We start from the raw sequence: 17,514 nt of genomic DNA, 5'->3' as shown, positions 1-17,514 counted from the left end.
TGAACAATTTTTTTTTTAAAAAAAAGTTAAATTAAACCATTATTGAAATTTGATCTAAACAGGAGAAGACGAAGAGTTATTGAACTAAACCATCATCAAAATTTAACCTCTTGAACATGAGGTATTGAGCTCAAGTCTATGTGAATGCAGAAAATGTCTTCAGAAGAGTTACCTTAATTGTGTCTGATAATACTCACAACTCAATCAATCAAATAGCCATCTCAAGAGCCAGAAAAAGTGAAGGAAGAGGAGGACAACACATAAATTGGAAACATGTTCGTTGATGGCCATCTAATCAAATAAGAGTTATATATCAGATGGCCAGCAACAAACACATATCCATGGTTGCCGCATAATCCAGTGATGAAGAAGAGAGTCTGCAACTTTGGCTGCAAATTCAAATGAAAATGTGAAAATCCAAAGTGGGATTTAAATAAATATTATGAAAAGGGTTTATTCTGAGGTTTATTCTCTCGGAGAAAGCACATCGATTCTAATACTTACTTTCTCACGTCTCTTCTTTTTTCAAAGTCTGAATAATATTAAGAAAGGTTTGGTGGCCGACCCTTGTTGGTGAGATTGATCTATTTGATGATGTTTAGTCCTTATGGACAAACCAAAAGTCAAATACTTGCCATGGATCATTTTGTCTCCTTTCCATATGTGCTTGCTTTTTATTTTTAGATGTTGATTATTATATCTGTATTGTTTTCATTAAACATAATTCAAATTAAGTCAGTTAATTTTTTTTTTACTAATTTTTCTTGTTGAAAGATCAAAGATATACTAAGTTTCAGGTTTAAAGTACTTTTGCTTTCATATTTTTAATCTCCTAATTTATTCTGTATTTTATTTTATCCAGAATAAAAATATTAAAATAAACAATTTTCAAGTGCCATTATGTTTGAAATAAACATGCCTAGTTGAATTTGATGACTTAGAATATAAATTCTAGTATAAATCAATATATTGAGAACCAAATTTCCAATATTACTTGTATTTAAGTTGAGGGATTTTTTATTTTTTATTTATTTTTTAAAAAAGCTCCCTCCCTAGCTCCCTTCTATCCAAACGGCAGCATTAATAATATTTGAAAGTTGAAGGAAAACATATCTCACACCTTCCATAAGTGATAACAAAATGAAAGTTACATAATCTTGTAATGAAGTTTCAGGATTTTCACCTTTTCCAATTTAAGAAATCCATTGATAAACTGTTTAAGAGTAGAACCTTGACCAATCATTCATTTACACCACAATGTAGAATGTGTTGCACATAGTGATACAAAGCATTTCCCTAATCAACTAGGTTTGCTTTATTCTCAGGTTGATCTCACACTTCAACTGGATTTAAATTCAAACCCCATCACCATTGAACGAAAGGTAATTTATTCTAGATATAGATCTCTTGCAATGCCTATATTTTACAAAGCTCAAATGTAATTATGATGCTCCTCTGGTCCTATTTGGAGGCCAAAAATAGTTTCCCCCCCTTAATATCAGTCCAAGAACATACACTTTTGTCCCTGATTTATCATTCTATAAGTTATGATTTTCGTAGAAAGTATATATATTAAATAAGAGTAAAGTTAAAATGTCATTAAAATTTAAGACAAAATTAATGAGTTTAAGTTTTTTTTTTTTTTAAATTCTAGTGAAACATATTAAAGTACCTTAAAAATAAGACCAAAAAAGTAGGTTGCATTTGCGTGTGAGATAAAAGATCCATTGTAGAGGATCCAAATCCAATTGAGGCTAGTTTTACTCTATAAAACACTGTGCATGGTACAAGAATGATACTATTTGTAAGCGTTCACATCACACTTTATGATATATTTTCAAACCTATATACCTTGTTGTCTATAGAGAAACAGAGAACAGACACTGGCAAAAAGAAAAGCTATCAACTAAGGGTCAAGTGAATTTAGTCAGTCCATGCCAGCATCATGCTTATGTATAGATGGTAAGAGCCATTTGAAAAAGCCAACATTGGTCTCTCCTTTCCATCTCAACGTTGAGTACTCAATTAACATGTTCCAAAGGTCCCCAACCGTCCATTGATGTGATAAAATCCAATCAGCAACCTGCAACAACATGTGAAACCATGTTTTTTGGACATCCTGAACCGAAAGACCAAGAGTTTATGTTGACTTGTGTTAATGGAGCTGTGCGAAATAAGGATAGTTTAATTCATGAAAGATTTTATTGCTTATGTGGAGAATGAAAAGGAATTAGGGATGAGACTGAGTATAGAAAGCGAGGAAACGACTAGGGAAGGATAACCATATAGTAGTTAGGAATTTCAATGATCCTTTCAGATTTGGAAGCTGTGAATGAAAGGTCTAGATACCTGATCTAAGTGCCGCAATGCCTCCGAGCCAAACGTGTAGTATGCTATAAATGGTCTTAGAGCCTGGAACATATGAACAAAAGAAGAAAACAAGCCTTTGAGCATGAATGGAGAAATATAAACAGTAAATGATATAAAATCTTTTTATTTCATCTAATATCATTTACGGTGCTATTCAAGGGTTACAAACAGTAAATGTGAACATTCTGTGTAAATCAAATCAGACTAAATGAGTAAACAGATTTGACAGAGTCTTGAAGTTTCATGCGATTTCACCTTGTCAACAAACAGATTTAGTATGCACATCAGCTTCCCGGCACTTGTACAATTTTAGTATCAACAATCAAGAAACAAGATGCTAAATATTAAATTTGAAAAGTTTCAATTCCAGTTGTTTCATTTTCATCCATTTTCTGATCTGATGTTAGACTTTGAGCCATACCAATTGCACTAAGTTTCAATCACATCATCCACCACTGAAAGGGCCAAAATGCCCCAAAAGGGTTAACTCAACTAGTAAGAGGATATGACCTTACCCTTTAATAACCTGGGTTGGATCAAGGGAGCACTCTAGGACTAAAATCTTTAACGCACTAGATTAATGTCAAGGAGAGCAGCTTTACAATCCTCAAGGGAGGGAATTTGACTCGGACAAAACCTAAGGATTCACTAACCATAATACCCGGCAAGAAGATACAAATGCAGATTGTTCATCAACATTTTCATACCCCAGAAGTACACTCAACCATGCCACATCAAATTGAATTACATGTACAACAAATGCAATACATATAGGTTACGTTTGGTAGGAAGCATTAAAAATAAGGGATTGGGATTGGGATTACAATTTAAAAAATCTATTAAAAGAGTATTTAGTATAAGAGATTGCTTGTTATATGAGATTAGCCAAACCCATGTATGTATGATTGGAGAATACCATGGAGGGAAGTGGTATTCCCCAATCCCACCTCTATGCGTTTGCCTAATCCCATATAATAAATAATTACTCATGCTAAGTACTATTTTAATAATTTTTTTCAATTGTAATCCTAATTGCAATCCCTAATTTTCAATGCTTCGTACCAAACAGGACAATAGGGACATTCACTTTAATGTTTAGGTGCATGTAAACGTTTCCGGATTATTCAGATGACTAAATAATGAGAATTTTGAACATAATCATATCATGATTGCTGTGAATATAAAATTACTTGAGAAGCAGCAAGCCACTGAATTATGGTCTTTACTTCAGGATCTCCTCCAAAGGCACCGCATCCCCAGTTTCCAGTAGCAACCCCAATACTATCGTGCTGCTCCTCACCATGACAGCTCTTTGGAGAATTTCTGAATGCTTCATCTGCAGATTGTACTTTGCTCACTTCCACAGATGTTGAGGTGGAAGCATAAACCTGTGGACAGAACAACGAATGTGCAAGAAAACCAAAATGATCAAAGAAGACAATCTATGGTATCAATGTATCTTAAATGAAGTATTCTCATTAAAACACTATAGCTGCTTATGTCCAGGCTATTCAAACATCATACATCAAAAGGAAAACCCAACCAGCTCAGAACTTCTGTTATCTTGCAATATTTTCCGGCACGGCTGATGTGTAGTTTGACTCAAAAAGCCACAGAATGCCTTGTTGATCTCACTGCAGGAATGAAGGTGCTGAAATCAGTTTTCCTTTTTTTGTTTTTTTCAATGGAACCAAAATCAGTATTTCAATATTGTTACAATTTGTAAAAAGTGAAAAAGGAAGATAATAATTGCATAATAATCCACTCTAAAACTATTAATTTTACATATTGCTACTCTGCCCTTTTAGTCATATGGTTTACTATTTACTTAATATGTTTAGAACTGGCATGCCACGCGCACCCTATAATGCCCTCAGAATTCACGGAGACTGAAGTTCATTGGGTCTTGTAAACTAAAAAAGTTTATAAACAAGACTTTTGTCACTTGTTGGAGTCACAGACACTAGTTTGGCCAACTTCTCCTCAGCTTGACCTCGTTAACGATTCTTACATCAAGAAATTAGTGTTCACGGACTATCCATCATCCCAAAATCCCAAATTATACTCGATTTGATTGAGAAAAAGCGTCCCAAATCAATTCTAAACATTTTCTGGGAATAATGCAGGATTCACAGTGTACTGAATTGCAATTTTCAAGGCACAATAATCTAACGTAAGGTGCTTGCATGGATGCATCATCCAATAAACCAGCATTCCAATAAACCAAGATTTACAAACCGGAGAAGAAACTTTTCCCTGTATTGTCTCATCCCTGGGCCACATAATGCATCAATTGCAACAATCCGGGTTTTACGTCTTCCAAGTTCATCTATGTCCCTTTTATCCACATAGCCACCAGAAAATCGAAATGAGGAGGCATACCTAAACAAATCAGCAAATGTAGTCATAATCAGTATATGAAGATACAATCCCGCAATTACAGAATCTCTACGTCCAAAAGGTTAAAGCCTAATGTCTTTGACATCAATCAAATTATTACTTTCATATCTAATTTATCCCGCTGCATGAGTGCAAACAGCAACACAGAATGATAGAAATATCGTGACATATTTTCAGTCTGTTTTATTATTTAAAGGAGATAAAACGTACTGACCCAGCTATTAAAACTTCAATTTTTTTCTCTTGGCTATTAATTCAGACTTCAATTAGAACATCATCAATGACATATTTATAAATGAACTATTTAAAAGAAAACTAAGCCATGGAGCTTCATTGGGGATGTAAATAATATCTTTGTACTTCAGTGATACAAGAGAGTTGTAACAGAAGTTAGTGAGTAGAGAATAACTAACAGAGTTGCATAAAAATTTAGCTTAAAGTTAAACTAACTAATTTGAGATGAAACTGTGCATAACAGCATGAATTTTAAAGCAAAATTAAGTCAAAAGTTGTCAAAATTTAAGTATGGAGATATATACTGTAGCTATGCGCATTTTTTTCCCTTAAAATTATTAGTCACTTAAGGTTTAAAATTAGTCAAGCTGCATTTACCCAAAAAAAGTCAACCTACTACAAATCTCCAAGCAAAATTGCATAAAAATAATATAAACAAATAAAAATTAATACATCCCATACTTTAACTCTCACTCATTATTGAATAAAACAAGCCAAAAAAAGAAAGCAAAAATGTTCACATGCCTACTCAAATTCACACAGTTTAAATCCTTCATTGCTGCATCATACAAGATTCCCAATAGTACAGTCAAGCAAAGCCAACCGGTAAAAAATGTATCATTAAATTTTCCAACAATTTTGAAGGATATGTATTTGGCCAGGCAATCATTCCCATCGAGTGTTAAAATTAATTTTATCCATCACATTTAACATGGACATGGCAAGCAATGAACTTCAGTTATATAAAGATCTCAATTTTATATTAACTGACTAATGCTCACCCTGTATAACTGGAGAACCTTTCCACCCCAACGATTTCTATAGCCTCATTTTCTGCCATTGAAGGCAAGAAAAGCATGCCAACAATCAATTCTGGACTGACCATGAAGCGGATTTCCTCCTATATCACGTCGTTACAAAACAGTATTATATATCGAGGTGGTGATTTTCTAGAAGGAAAAGAAAATGTCAAGTTGTCAACCTACAACATTTACAAGAAGACAAAAACACATTTGCAGAAAACAGAGACAAGATATCAGGCACACTGTCCTCAAACACAAAGAGAAATTGTGACTTAAAGGAAAAAGCCATAGTTCCAAAGTATTCAAGCATAAAAAATAATAGATGAGAACATAAGCTTATCATACCTGTACACAGCCTCTACGAAGAGCACCACCACCTAGATACTTATTTGCAAAGTCCACTTCAAGAGCTCCACCTGATTGATCCTCTATGACTCCAGAACTATGAGTCTATATGCCAAATGATCACATGAGAAACTAAATGAAACTTTCATGTTAAAAAAAACAACATAATTTTTTTACAATTTAAAATGATTTTTTTCCATTGACAACCTCAAATCTGCATAGAGGAATGACAGAAGTGCTCCAAAAATTAGCATCAGGATAAGAAACTTGAAGGTGATTTCCATCAAAGGGAAGTACTTTCCGCTCAAATGAGACAATGCCCTTTGGCATATCAGAGCTTATTCTTTTAAAATAGTGAATGATGCACCAAATCTTATTTTCCTGCTTTTGACTATAATCATCATACAGACTCCTGAAAATATTCATGGCCAGTCTTTTAGATTCAGAATTCTTCGACAGTAGATGAAACAAGAAATTCAATACTTGGTGCTAATAGACAATAAATTGTACTGGAGAATATATGCCTTGAAAGAGAAAAAAATAGAAGCAAGTAAATAATGCCATAGACCAATTGTCCTTTTGATTCATTAGTGAGGCTTAGAAACTTTTGAGAAAATACAAATAAAAGATAAAATTTAGGCAATGCAGCTTTTGATAATATTGCCACTACTAGCCAGCAGGCCTCCAAAAAGAAAAATAAAGTCTTAATAATCAAGGTTGTCATGATCTTGATTTACAGTCCTAAACCATCAACACATTAAACTCTATAATCTTCCCTAAATTTCTCCGCTGCAACTACAACCTTATGATTGTTAGACATGAATTTTAACCAATGTACATTGTATTCAACATGTCTGACAGCATATAGAAAGTAAAGTATTAAATTCTAAAGTCCTATATACCATAGTTGTAATTATGCTAGAGTTTGAGGGTGCGTATGTAGTTTTCTCAAATTTTGAAAGCTCATGCTCTTTCTCCCAAGCTCCATTGGGGGAAAAAAAAAAAAAAAAAGTCCGAGCTCCAATACCCCACCCCCTCCCAACCAATCTCCCTCTCTCACTCACAGATATGGCATTGGCTCCACCATTCTGACACCACTACTACCAATGAACAAAATGAAAATTAAAATGGCAGAACAAGCATAGTTGTTAGTGGTGCCAAGGCAAAATGCCATAACGTTTAAAAATTCAAATGCAATTATGCACTACCATAAATAGAAAGTACAGTAAGTCATAGTGCGCCAGCATAGAGATCACCTGCCATAAAAGACTGTTCAGAGCTCCAACAAATATGGCTAAAAGTTACTTACGCAAACAACTCATCAAAGTTGATTGGAGGAAGATCTTTATAAGTCCTATTATCGTCTGGGAATAGGCAAAAAAGAGAGCAACAAAGGAGAGCAGCAACTAACTCCTGAAAGGAAGCAAGTAATTCACTATATTAACAAATGACTGTAATCTCATCAAATTTTCATGCCACTGGTGGCCCTAAAGCCACCAGAAAAACTCATACTCAAAGCACACGACATCATAAACATGTTATGCATGTGAAGGATTAGCTAGGAATGCATCACATGGACAATGGGAATCAACTGGTTTGAAGCAAATGTTTTGCAGATTTGATCATCAGTTTCTGTCATGCTGGTAACATTCATGAACAACTAAGTTTGCAAATCTTATAACTCTTTCCAATCTATATAGAACTTGTATCCATTCATTACTCCATAAAATTCAATTTTCTAACCAACTTCCAACAAGAGGTCAATAAAGCCAAATACAAGTACATAAAATATTATAAAGGCAAACCTGTCTGAGGAAAACTATTCCAGCTTCCTGTGATTCAAGCAAGCGTAAACCAGCACCTCCTTCTCCATCTACAATCATATCTGTACTTTGATAGTGTTCTTCCAAGAGAGAGGGAAACCGCAAAAGTAAATTTGCCAATGCTGGAATTACCTCTTCAAACCACTTCTTAGATTCCACGCCAGACATCAGCTGAATCAACAGGCCATAATTTCAGCAACCCAAAGACATGTTAAAAGGCCATAAGAACTCCTTCCAGACCCATATTTCGGCCATTTAAGGCTTGATTGTGAGGACAGCTCAGGAGTGGATGGAGGGGACTAAGTGTCCAAATTCTAACCACTAATTGGATGTGTAAAAGCAATGGAATGGGGTGAGTTCAAATGAAATGGAGCCCATCCCAACCCAACGCGCAATTTTACTCAGCTCCTCCATAGTAAGCATTTGTATTGGATTGAATTATCAATAAATTTTCATCTTCTCTGCTAAACCGCTCCATACCTTTCTTATGTTTTGCATTTTAAAATAAGTCACAGTAGAAATCCCACTCTTCAGACCTACCACACTTCATTAATGGCATTGGAACATCCAAACAATGGGAGTGGATTACCATTAAACTTCAACAAGAGTAACCATCCGTCATTTAAGTTTGGGCTCAATTTCAATTTCATCCAAAAGTTTTCTGTCAATTTCGTCCTGCATGTTCATAGAACTTCTCTATCTCTTCATTATTTCTAACACCATTCAAATTGCTAAGAAAATTAGCTAAACAGTCAAACATGAAGCCATAGCCAACATTAGATGCAAACATGGATACTACATTACCATTCAAGGTATCAAACCCAACATTTCACCCAATAATCTTGAGCATGAAGAGGGTAAGAAAAACAAAATGATGCCACTTTGAGTTTATCAGGTGTGCATTGCACGTTCCCGAAAAGGGTCCTTCGACCTTAAAATTTCAATTAACCGAGCCATGTGCCCGCCAACTGACTCTATAAAACACTCTGCTCAATCCATGACCAACAAAACCCGATCTTTTCAAAACTCTCAATCAAACCCCATAAAAATATCGAACGAAATCGATCATTAAACGCATGCAAATGCAACTAGCATCAAAGTAGCACGTAGTTAGGACAAGCTAACTGTATATTACCTCGTCGAAGAAGAAGGCGTAACCTTGTGAGGCGGAAGGGGCTAGAGGTTGAGTACAGAGACAGAGAGAGTTCCTGAGGTCGGAAATGGCGAGGAACAAGAGCTCACCGGAGTCAACTTGGCTATGAAGAGGCCCTCTTCCCAGAGCTTTGAGTGCTTCCACAACTTGGGACGGCCAAAAGAGAGAGGAAGAACGAAGAAGAAGGGGCAGAAATGGTAAAATTGACCTCAAGTCCTCTCTGTCTTCCATAGTTTCTTCCTTTGTGATTGCGAATGGAGAGGAAGAGGAGGACAACGCTTAAAAGCAAACGCAGGAGGAGGAATTCTTAGGTACTCCCAGAGTACCACGTAACCTGTACGCTGACTAATAATATGATGCCATGTGAAGTAACTTTATCCCATCTGTCAGCTGACATGTCAGCTCTCACACTCTCTCATATTTTAATAAACTCGCATCGAAATTCGTGGCCCTTTTAATCTCCTCTATTCTCTCTCATGTACATCCCTTTTTTAACGCCTATTCGCTATTTCCCCTCATTCAGGCACATCACTTGGCCCCCCTCCTCTGGTATTTCTCTTCCCTCCTTCGCACTTGTATTGCAAAAATTTTAAGATGATTTCTTTTTCATTCCACAAATTTTATTTGCCTTCATATTTCTATAAAAAATATATAATTATAATTTTATATATTATAATCATTTGAATGGTTGAATTTGAAGACAAAGTTAATAAAACTTAAAAATTTTCTTAGTTTATGTGAAACATATTAAAAATAATTTATAAATAGAATAGGAGAAATAAAAACTAGTGGACTAAAATATGCTATATGAATTTAAACAACATAACTAAAATGTAAATTCAAAAAATCTAGCCTAACTTAAAAATTTGTTGGGAATTGCAATAATTTAAATGCTTGCATAAAATGCAAGAGACTCATAAAATTATATAATTAGAATTATAATTTTGGTATATAATTATTTTAACATGTTACTTGATTTTAATATATAAAATTATAATTATATATTTTTTATATAGATATAAAGGTAAATAAAATTTGTGCAATGAAAAAGAAATCATCTTAAAACTTTGCAATATAAGTGTGAATGAGGGAAGAGGAGCATCGGAGAAGGACGGTCGGAGGGTCAGAGTGACACGCCTGAATGAGAGAGAGGGAATAGCTGAATGGGTGCTGAACAAGGGACGTACATGAGAGACAATATAAAAGATTAAAAAAGGACACGGATTTCTATAAGAATTTATTAAAATATTAGGGTGGGTGGGGAGCTAACATGTCAGCTGACAGATGGGATAAAATTACTTCACATGGCATCATATTATTGGTCAGCGTACAGGTTACGTGGTACTCTGAGAGTACCTAAGAATTCCTCAGCGCGGGAGTTGCCAGTTGCGCGTATGGGCTTATAGGCTATAGGTTAATGGGAACTTTGATTAAAAAATCATGTTTGAAAAATTTAAGTGAATGTAATTATAATATGTGAATATAACGTACCTGTGTATAACATATCTTTCTTGAAAAATTCTTAGCTGAACCTGGTCTACCACGTCATTTTTTATATGATCAACCATAAGCTAATAACTCAGCTAATTTTAATTCTAGTTGACAGATGATTAAGCAGCCCCAATCAATTCAAATTTTATTTTCTAAACAAATAAATAAGGGTCCGAGGTTCAAAGGGAGAAATTGAAGGGGTTAGCCGGATTTGCATTGGGTGCTCATCACTTATCTGGATCGTCCATATCTGATCTGGACAGTCCAGATTTATTTTTATTTTTATTTTTATTTTTTAAAAATAATTATTTTAATAGGTAGAGAATAAAAAATAAAGATAATTTCTTAACTATCATTTTTTAAAAATATAATTTTTTCTAATTTTAAAATAATTATTTAATAATATTAAATCTAAACCGTCCAGATTAAATCTGAACCGTTTAGATTAAATCTGAACCGTCCAGATTGTCCAGAACACCAAATGGAAGCCCGGGGTTAGCCTAGCCTTCCAAAATCTTCTTCGCCAACGAGGAGTATGTCGCGTTGCCGCCGGAGAGTCTGTAGCGTTGCCGGCTAAGAGTCCGCAACTTTGCTGCATCTTCAATTTCAGTTTCGCTTCTAGTGCGCGTTCTTCCTACGGCATCTCTCTCGGCACGCACTCTTCATCAACTGTCGCACCTTCTGTCACCTTTTTGTTTAGAATTGGTCTTGGGTAAAGAAGGTTTGTAGCCGTGGATGGCATCTTCAAACTCTAGGTCTCCACCGATGCTTGGAAGGGACAAATATCGCAGGTGCTGGAACTTCTCTTTTATCTTTGCGGCGCTACTGGTTGGCAAATGAGTTTGATTCAATTTCTGGAGGAAATAATTTATTTCAACTTCTGAAATTAACAAAAAAAAAAAAAAAAGGGACTCGACAAACCATGGAGAACCCTGACTCCCCTCGGCGCATCCTCTCCCGGTGACTTCCCTGTACTCGGCGACCCGAGCCAATGAAGGCCTCGAAATTTTGAGATTGCGACTATGAGGAGGCGTTGCCCAGTGAGATGGCCTGAATCTAAGATCGATTTCTTCCCTTAGGTGTTCTCCCGCTCTTCTTTCCCCTTCTATGCAATTCGTTTTTCTACTGCGCCGGCTATGCAGGACATATTACTTGGGAGCCTTGAGGGGTTTGGCGGATAAAAACTTGGGGCTAACGGAAAATCACATTCATCCACCAATATTTAGGTAGAACCTCAAGTTCTTTATTCATTTGGTAATTTGGTCATTGGAATGCATGGCATCATTATCATTGCCTTCATAAAAAAATCATTAGTCATGTCAAAATCAATATACATTTTCGTGCAATCTAAGTTTTTTGTATCTTTGCTGGATATAATATAAGTTTGTTGTATTGAATGGGTGTAACAAAATTCATATAAATTCTTGATATAGCTCGCCTTCGGTGTAGGAATAAATTTCTCAGCATATGAACTTTCTGTAAATATTATTCTGCTTCATTTTTCTACCAAATTTTGGTAATAAAGATTTGGACAAATTCGTAATATTTGATTTTCGATTGTCAAAGTGCAGGATACGCAGAACATTTGTTGAAGCCAGCATCCAATGGCATCAAGTAAAGTTGATATTGGTGGAATTATGAAGACTCATGAAGGAGATTCGTTTAGACAAGGAGCAAGTCTCAAATGAATAATACAATCATAGAAGCTATGAAAATCTTGTTTTAGAAAATTGCTTATTTGATGATAATTAGAGTCAAGTTAATATTTATTATCAGCTTTTATAAATGGCCTTTGAACTTCGGGCTTGAAAATATTTTTTGAAGTCTTGGTTTGAGGGTCTTGTACATAGCGACACTAGAACGGGAAGAAGTTCAATACCTTGTTGGGATGATTGTGGTTGTGTATGGTTGTATTTTCTTTACTAGTTTGCTTGTAAGAGCCAGTCTTAGCTTGGAACCTATATCAAATTGAATGAATGAAGTTTGTTTACGCTTGTCACTATTACTTTACATCTATGCTTATTTGTGCAGGTTTAACATGGTATATGATGGTAGACTTATGACAGTTTTTTATATATGTAGGTGTACATCTCATAGGAGATGGGATATATGTGGCAACTTCATATAATAAAACCGATGCAAACTATTGGCTATGGTTTTGAAAACAGAGCAACACAATCAGCATAATAAAACTTCATCCCCTGCAAGTAATTGCCTATCACAAGTTACACGCTATGGTTGTCAAAGCAAAATTATTAATAACCACTAATGGAAAGTAATAATACAAAGTCAAAAGCATAAGATGAAATAACATTTGCAGCTTATTTTCTTAAAAAATTAATTACATCTGCCCGATTAGCCTTCTAATAACATATTTGTATTTACATTCACCTGGCACTGAATAATACATTGAAAAAAACAAAGTCAAACTAGAGAGCTCTCCTAGCCGACAAATCTACATTCAGAAATCTTCATCCCTGTACTCTTCATCATTCCACCACTGATTTGGACCAATCGCTTCCCCAACAATTCTATACCAGCAAGCACGAGCTCTGAGACATTCTCTAAAAATATGAAAAAGTGCCTCTTCCTCACCACATCCAAAGCTACACTTCTATCAAGAGCCAATTGTCTTCTAACCCTTCAGAATTAGTGAGAACTCTATCTTGTGCAACTGGCCATTTGAATATTCAAGTCTGAAAAAGACCAGCATCGCATTAGGGAATTATAATATCAGAGCAGTGATATACTAACTAGAGATCTAGCAATTTGAACACGTTAAGTAATTTCAATAAGCACAAAGCAGGTTCGCAAGAACATTTGAACATTCAACTGGCTTTCTTTTCATTTTGATAGTGCATACCATCATTTCATTATAAATTAGACTACTGCCTAACAAATGTCTTTAGTTACTTGAGCAAACTGCATTTTGACATAACACCACCGATGTAGGTTCGCAAGAAACCACTAAATAAGAAAGAAATAGCAAAGAAAGAGGAAAATCTAATCACCATAGATTCCTGTGCTGACACGATTAATGAAAGGAAACTTAAGGTGAGTAACTATGTAGTGGATTGTCTAAAAAAACTTAGCTTTTTATAATATGACAAACTTATTATGATAAAGAATTATGCATAAACCTGAAAAGGATATCATAACATAATATTATGCATAAACATTGTCTATTTCTTAAACATTGGGTCTGACTAGGATGGGTTTAATGGAACAGTCACAAAATATGTAGCAAATCATACGTATAGCTTATACATCTAACACTAATTTCCCATCAAACATTTTCCCATAAGAAGGAATTAATTAAATGGACACCACTAACTCTACGTCAATACAGAACAAGACCTTTCCGCCCATAAATATCTTCCGTTTAACTTACAACTGAAAGCTCTTGCTCTCTTCCCTAACAATAAACCATGTCTTCATCCCAAGGTGGTCCATTTATCCATGTAGAGGGAAAAAGAAAAACTTGATATAATACTTGGAATTGCCATTCAAATATAGAGACATGAACATCAGTTTGTGAACAAGCTAGACTAGTAGTACCACAAAGATAAAAGATAGAAGTTTCAGAACCTATGATATTTGTCCCTTCCAGGCAACGATAGAGACCTAGAGTTTGAGGATGCCGTCCATGGCCACGAACCTTCTTTACCCAAGACCAACTCTAAAGGAGACGTGCCACAACGTGCGACAGATGATGAAGAACGTGTGCCGTGAGAGATGGCATAGGAAGAACGCATGCCAGAAGTGAAACTAAAATCAAAGATGCAGAAAAGCTACGGACTCTTCACTAGTGATGCTAAGGACTCTCCGACGGCAACGCCACATACTCCCCATTGGCAAAGAAGATTTTGGAAGGCTGGGCTAGGGCATACTTCTTCAACCCCTTCAATTTCTCCATTGAACCTTGGTGACGAGTTTTTTTCCCAGAATTTAGAGGTTTATTTATTTGTTTGGAAAAAAAAATTGAATTGATTAGGAGCAAGGGAATCATCAGCCAACTAGGATTAAAATTAGCTGAGTTGTTAGCTTGTAAACCTTTGAATTCGGAATATGGTAAAGTACAAATGGTGTGGCAGACCAGGTTCATGTAAGAATTTCTCGCACAAGGAGTGTATTCAACAATGGTCGTGCGTCTTTACTTTACCAAATGCCATATTCTAAGCGTTAAAAATTTACCCCTTATAATTTGATTAATGCATAAACACAACAACTATTATTTGATTCGTTAACTACTAGCCGCTTACACCACTTGATCTTATTATTTTTTTTTTTGGACTCACACTTGATCTGATTATAAGCTTTAGCCAAAAGCAAAAAGTAGTCATATTTCTTGATTAAAATTGATCAAACGTTCAAAATAATTAATACACACACAGGTATGTCTGTATCCTACTCTCACAATGAACATTAATGCTATGGAATTTTGCATCTTAGTTAATTATGTAACCAAAGCCTACTAGAAGCATCTAGTGATATTTTACTACTTTCGATTCTTAATTTAAAAATTAGTTAACTAATTTGAGTATATTAAAAAAATTTATTAAATTATTTATTTGTAATAAATGGATGTTATCTTCCTAAAATACCTTTACTAATCATGTGTATTAGTTAGAACTAAAATTTGATGAAACATGTAACATGTGCAACTACTACAAGGACTATCTTGGGAATAATGGATAAGTATGAGAGATAAAATGAATTGGGATCTTATATTTAGGACCAAATTAAAATTCAAACTAATTTTAATATTAAAAATCGGAGGTAGTATCTCCTAAGGAGAAAAGCATAGGACATTATTAACAGTATTTATATTAATTTATTCCTACAGGCAAAAATAGGGGAAGTACATCTCATTTTATATTAACTTTTTTTATTTTATCCAGTATAAATAGGACAACATATTATATGCGAGTCTTAGAATTTCTACCATAATATTGTATAGACAAAGAATTTTTACCATAACATCTAAGAAAATATACATTGTGTAAACAGAAATATAAAAATAACTTTTGTCCGGTTCAAAATTTGTATGGTACACTATCATTGAATTTAGGAACCATCTAAAATTTACTTGACGTCTCATTTTAACAACTTCAATGTATATCAAACTTTAAGAGAATTGAGCTCTTCTTCATCTCTTCTTTTTATTCTCCAAAACAAAGTTTGAATGTTGATTTTGTGCCATGTACAAAGACATGAAAATTCAATATTTATGGATACGAGTTTGAAGGAGCAATTGGAAATATTTGGTTTAGAAAAGAATAGACCATGTGTGATGATAATTCACTACAAAAAAAATTAACTTTGAACGGTAATAAAAGTGCAGCCGAAAGTTTTTAGCGGTGACAAAAATTTGTGGCCCAATCATTGCCATAGTGATTGTTATTGAAACTTATTAGTGGCGACAAAGTGAATTGCCGCTAAAAGACCATTCAACAGCAACACAAAAGTCGCTACTAAAAGACCCTTCAGCGACGACAAAAAAGTCACTTGATTGCCACCTTGCCTATGCCACATGTCCCTACCTTGACGTGCCATATCACTAACTGGATATTATCACCTTAAATATAGCTCTTTCATGGTTCGAACTTTTGACCTCCTCCTTTTACGTGCCTTCTTTTTGCCATTAAGTTGGAATGAATCTAGTGATAATTGTTGCAAAATTAAAAAATATATATACTAGTAATAAAATATTGAAATAGACTTTCAGTGTCCTTTAGCCTAAAGACTATCATATTAAATATTATTAAATAATAATACTATTATCAAATATTTATAATTAATTTTCTTATTTGATTAAAATATTTATTTATAATATCTATTTTTGATTAAAAATATAATTTATACAATATTATTTGTTGTATATTTTTTTATTTTTAATTATTCAAGTTATTATATTATATATGTATGATTTGAAATATGGAAATAGTATATAAATAATAATAAAATTTAATTATAAATTTTATCATGCTTGTTTAACTCTCCCTCACACATATAATTATAATATCTCACTTTCATACACACATTTATTCCTTCCTCCTTCCCTCTCTCTTACTCTCACACACTCCATATTATCTCTCTAACCCTCTCTTTCTCTCTCTTTCTAACACAATAACATGTGAAAATACTTTATTTTGTCATAACAAATCATATTAATGAACAAAATTATTGTCTATATATAATAGTTTTTTTTCAGAAACTTAAAATAATAATACAAAGTTAAAATAGACTTTTTGCAGAGACACGTGAGTCGCTGCTAAAATTAGGTACTTTGCTAAAAGCCCTTTTCAGTAGCAACATTAGGGAACCATTGGATTGATGATGAAAAAAATAATTTATCTTTAATCTGAATTTTAAAAAAATAAGATTAGATAAAAGTTAATTTGGATATGTAACATACAAAAAAAAATATTAAAAAAAAATATATTTTAAAAAAATATTTATTAAATTAAATAAAATAATATTTTATTATTATTAAATTTATTAAAAAAAAAAGAAACAGCTTTCGGTGGAAAGCTGGGAACATTTGACAAAAGGAAGAAATTGGGGGGAGTAGCATTTAATGAAAGATGGAAAAAATGGAATAGGGTAGTTGGATGGTGGAAGGGAAAATAGGATAAAAGAGAGGGAGAGGAGACGGAGGAGGAAGAGAGTGAAGGAAGAGAGAAGAGAGTGAGAAGCTGAGAGGAAAAGAGAGAGAGAGCTAAATTGCAGAGTACCTGACGGTTTTGGAGATCATTTAGGTACACAAAACTACTTCTTGTTATCATATTTTCTTTATGAATATTTCCTATATATTTATATCTTTATATTATTAGTTTCATTATCATGTTTAGAGAAAATTTTACCGTTTGAGTATAGAGTAAATATGGAGTTT

At 34.1% G+C, this 17,514-nt stretch overlaps 1 protein-coding gene and 2 long non-coding RNA genes across 5 annotated transcripts; 1 reads left to right on the top strand and 2 right to left on the bottom strand.

Moving 5' to 3' along the window:
* Positions 1-1,727: 1,727 nt before the first annotated feature.
* On the bottom strand, positions 1,728-9,384 carry LOC114722702 (poly(ADP-ribose) glycohydrolase 1). Of its 3 annotated transcripts, XM_028908796.1 has the most exons (11): positions 9,111-9,384; positions 7,958-8,146; positions 7,462-7,565; positions 6,360-6,564; positions 6,153-6,257; positions 5,787-5,905; positions 4,609-4,752; positions 3,914-4,004; positions 3,561-3,758; positions 2,350-2,412; positions 1,728-2,083 (listed from the first exon to the last, which is right to left on the bottom strand). In XM_028908796.1, the coding sequence occupies exons 1-11, from the start codon at positions 9,357-9,359 to the stop codon at positions 1,928-1,930; spliced, it is 1,623 nt and encodes a 540-aa protein (XP_028764629.1). In that variant the 5' UTR covers positions 9,360-9,384; the 3' UTR covers positions 1,728-1,927. The 3 variants fall into 3 exon arrangements, with proteins under 3 accessions (XP_028764629.1, XP_028764627.1, XP_028764628.1); XM_028908794.1 differs by lacking the exon at positions 6,360-6,564 and having other exon boundaries at positions 6,153-6,249; XM_028908795.1 differs by lacking the exon at positions 6,360-6,564 and having other exon boundaries at positions 3,597-3,758; positions 6,153-6,249.
* A 1,732-nt stretch (positions 9,385-11,116) lies between these two features.
* Positions 11,117-12,624, top strand: LOC114722703 (uncharacterized). Its single transcript, XR_003738181.1, has 2 exons — positions 11,117-11,845; positions 12,191-12,624. It is a non-coding gene; the product is annotated as an uncharacterized LOC114722703 (long non-coding RNA).
* A 289-nt stretch (positions 12,625-12,913) lies between these two features.
* Positions 12,914-14,277, bottom strand: LOC114722676 (uncharacterized). The gene is made up of 2 exons (XR_003738180.1): positions 14,208-14,277; positions 12,914-13,293 (listed from the first exon to the last, which is right to left on the bottom strand). It is a non-coding gene; the product is annotated as an uncharacterized LOC114722676 (long non-coding RNA).
* Positions 14,278-17,514: the final 3,237 nt, after the last annotated feature.

Source organism: Neltuma alba, unplaced genomic scaffold (assembly GCF_004799145.2).
Source record: "Neltuma alba isolate B1F8T4 unplaced genomic scaffold, ASM479914v2 tig00012103_pilon, whole genome shotgun sequence".
Lineage (NCBI taxonomy): Eukaryota > Viridiplantae > Streptophyta > Magnoliopsida > Fabales > Fabaceae > Neltuma > Neltuma alba.
Note: the sequence above shows the minus strand (reverse complement) of the source record. Positions and strands in the feature narration are given on the sequence as shown.

Bases quoted from the DNA above. Each gene is read 5' to 3' on its own strand.
- LOC114722702 (XM_028908796.1), bottom strand. From the start codon at position 9,359: ATGGAAGACAGAGAGGACTTGAGGTCAATTTTACCATTTCTGCCCCTT. The intron at 6,258-6,359 runs GTTGTCAATGGA...TTTGGCATATAG, and splicing joins TTCCTCTATGCAGATTTGAG to ACTCATAGTTCTGGAGTCAT. The intron at 2,084-2,349 runs GTATCTAGACCT...ATGTTGTTGCAG, and splicing joins CATTGCGGCACTTAGATCAG to GTTGCTGATTGGATTTTATC.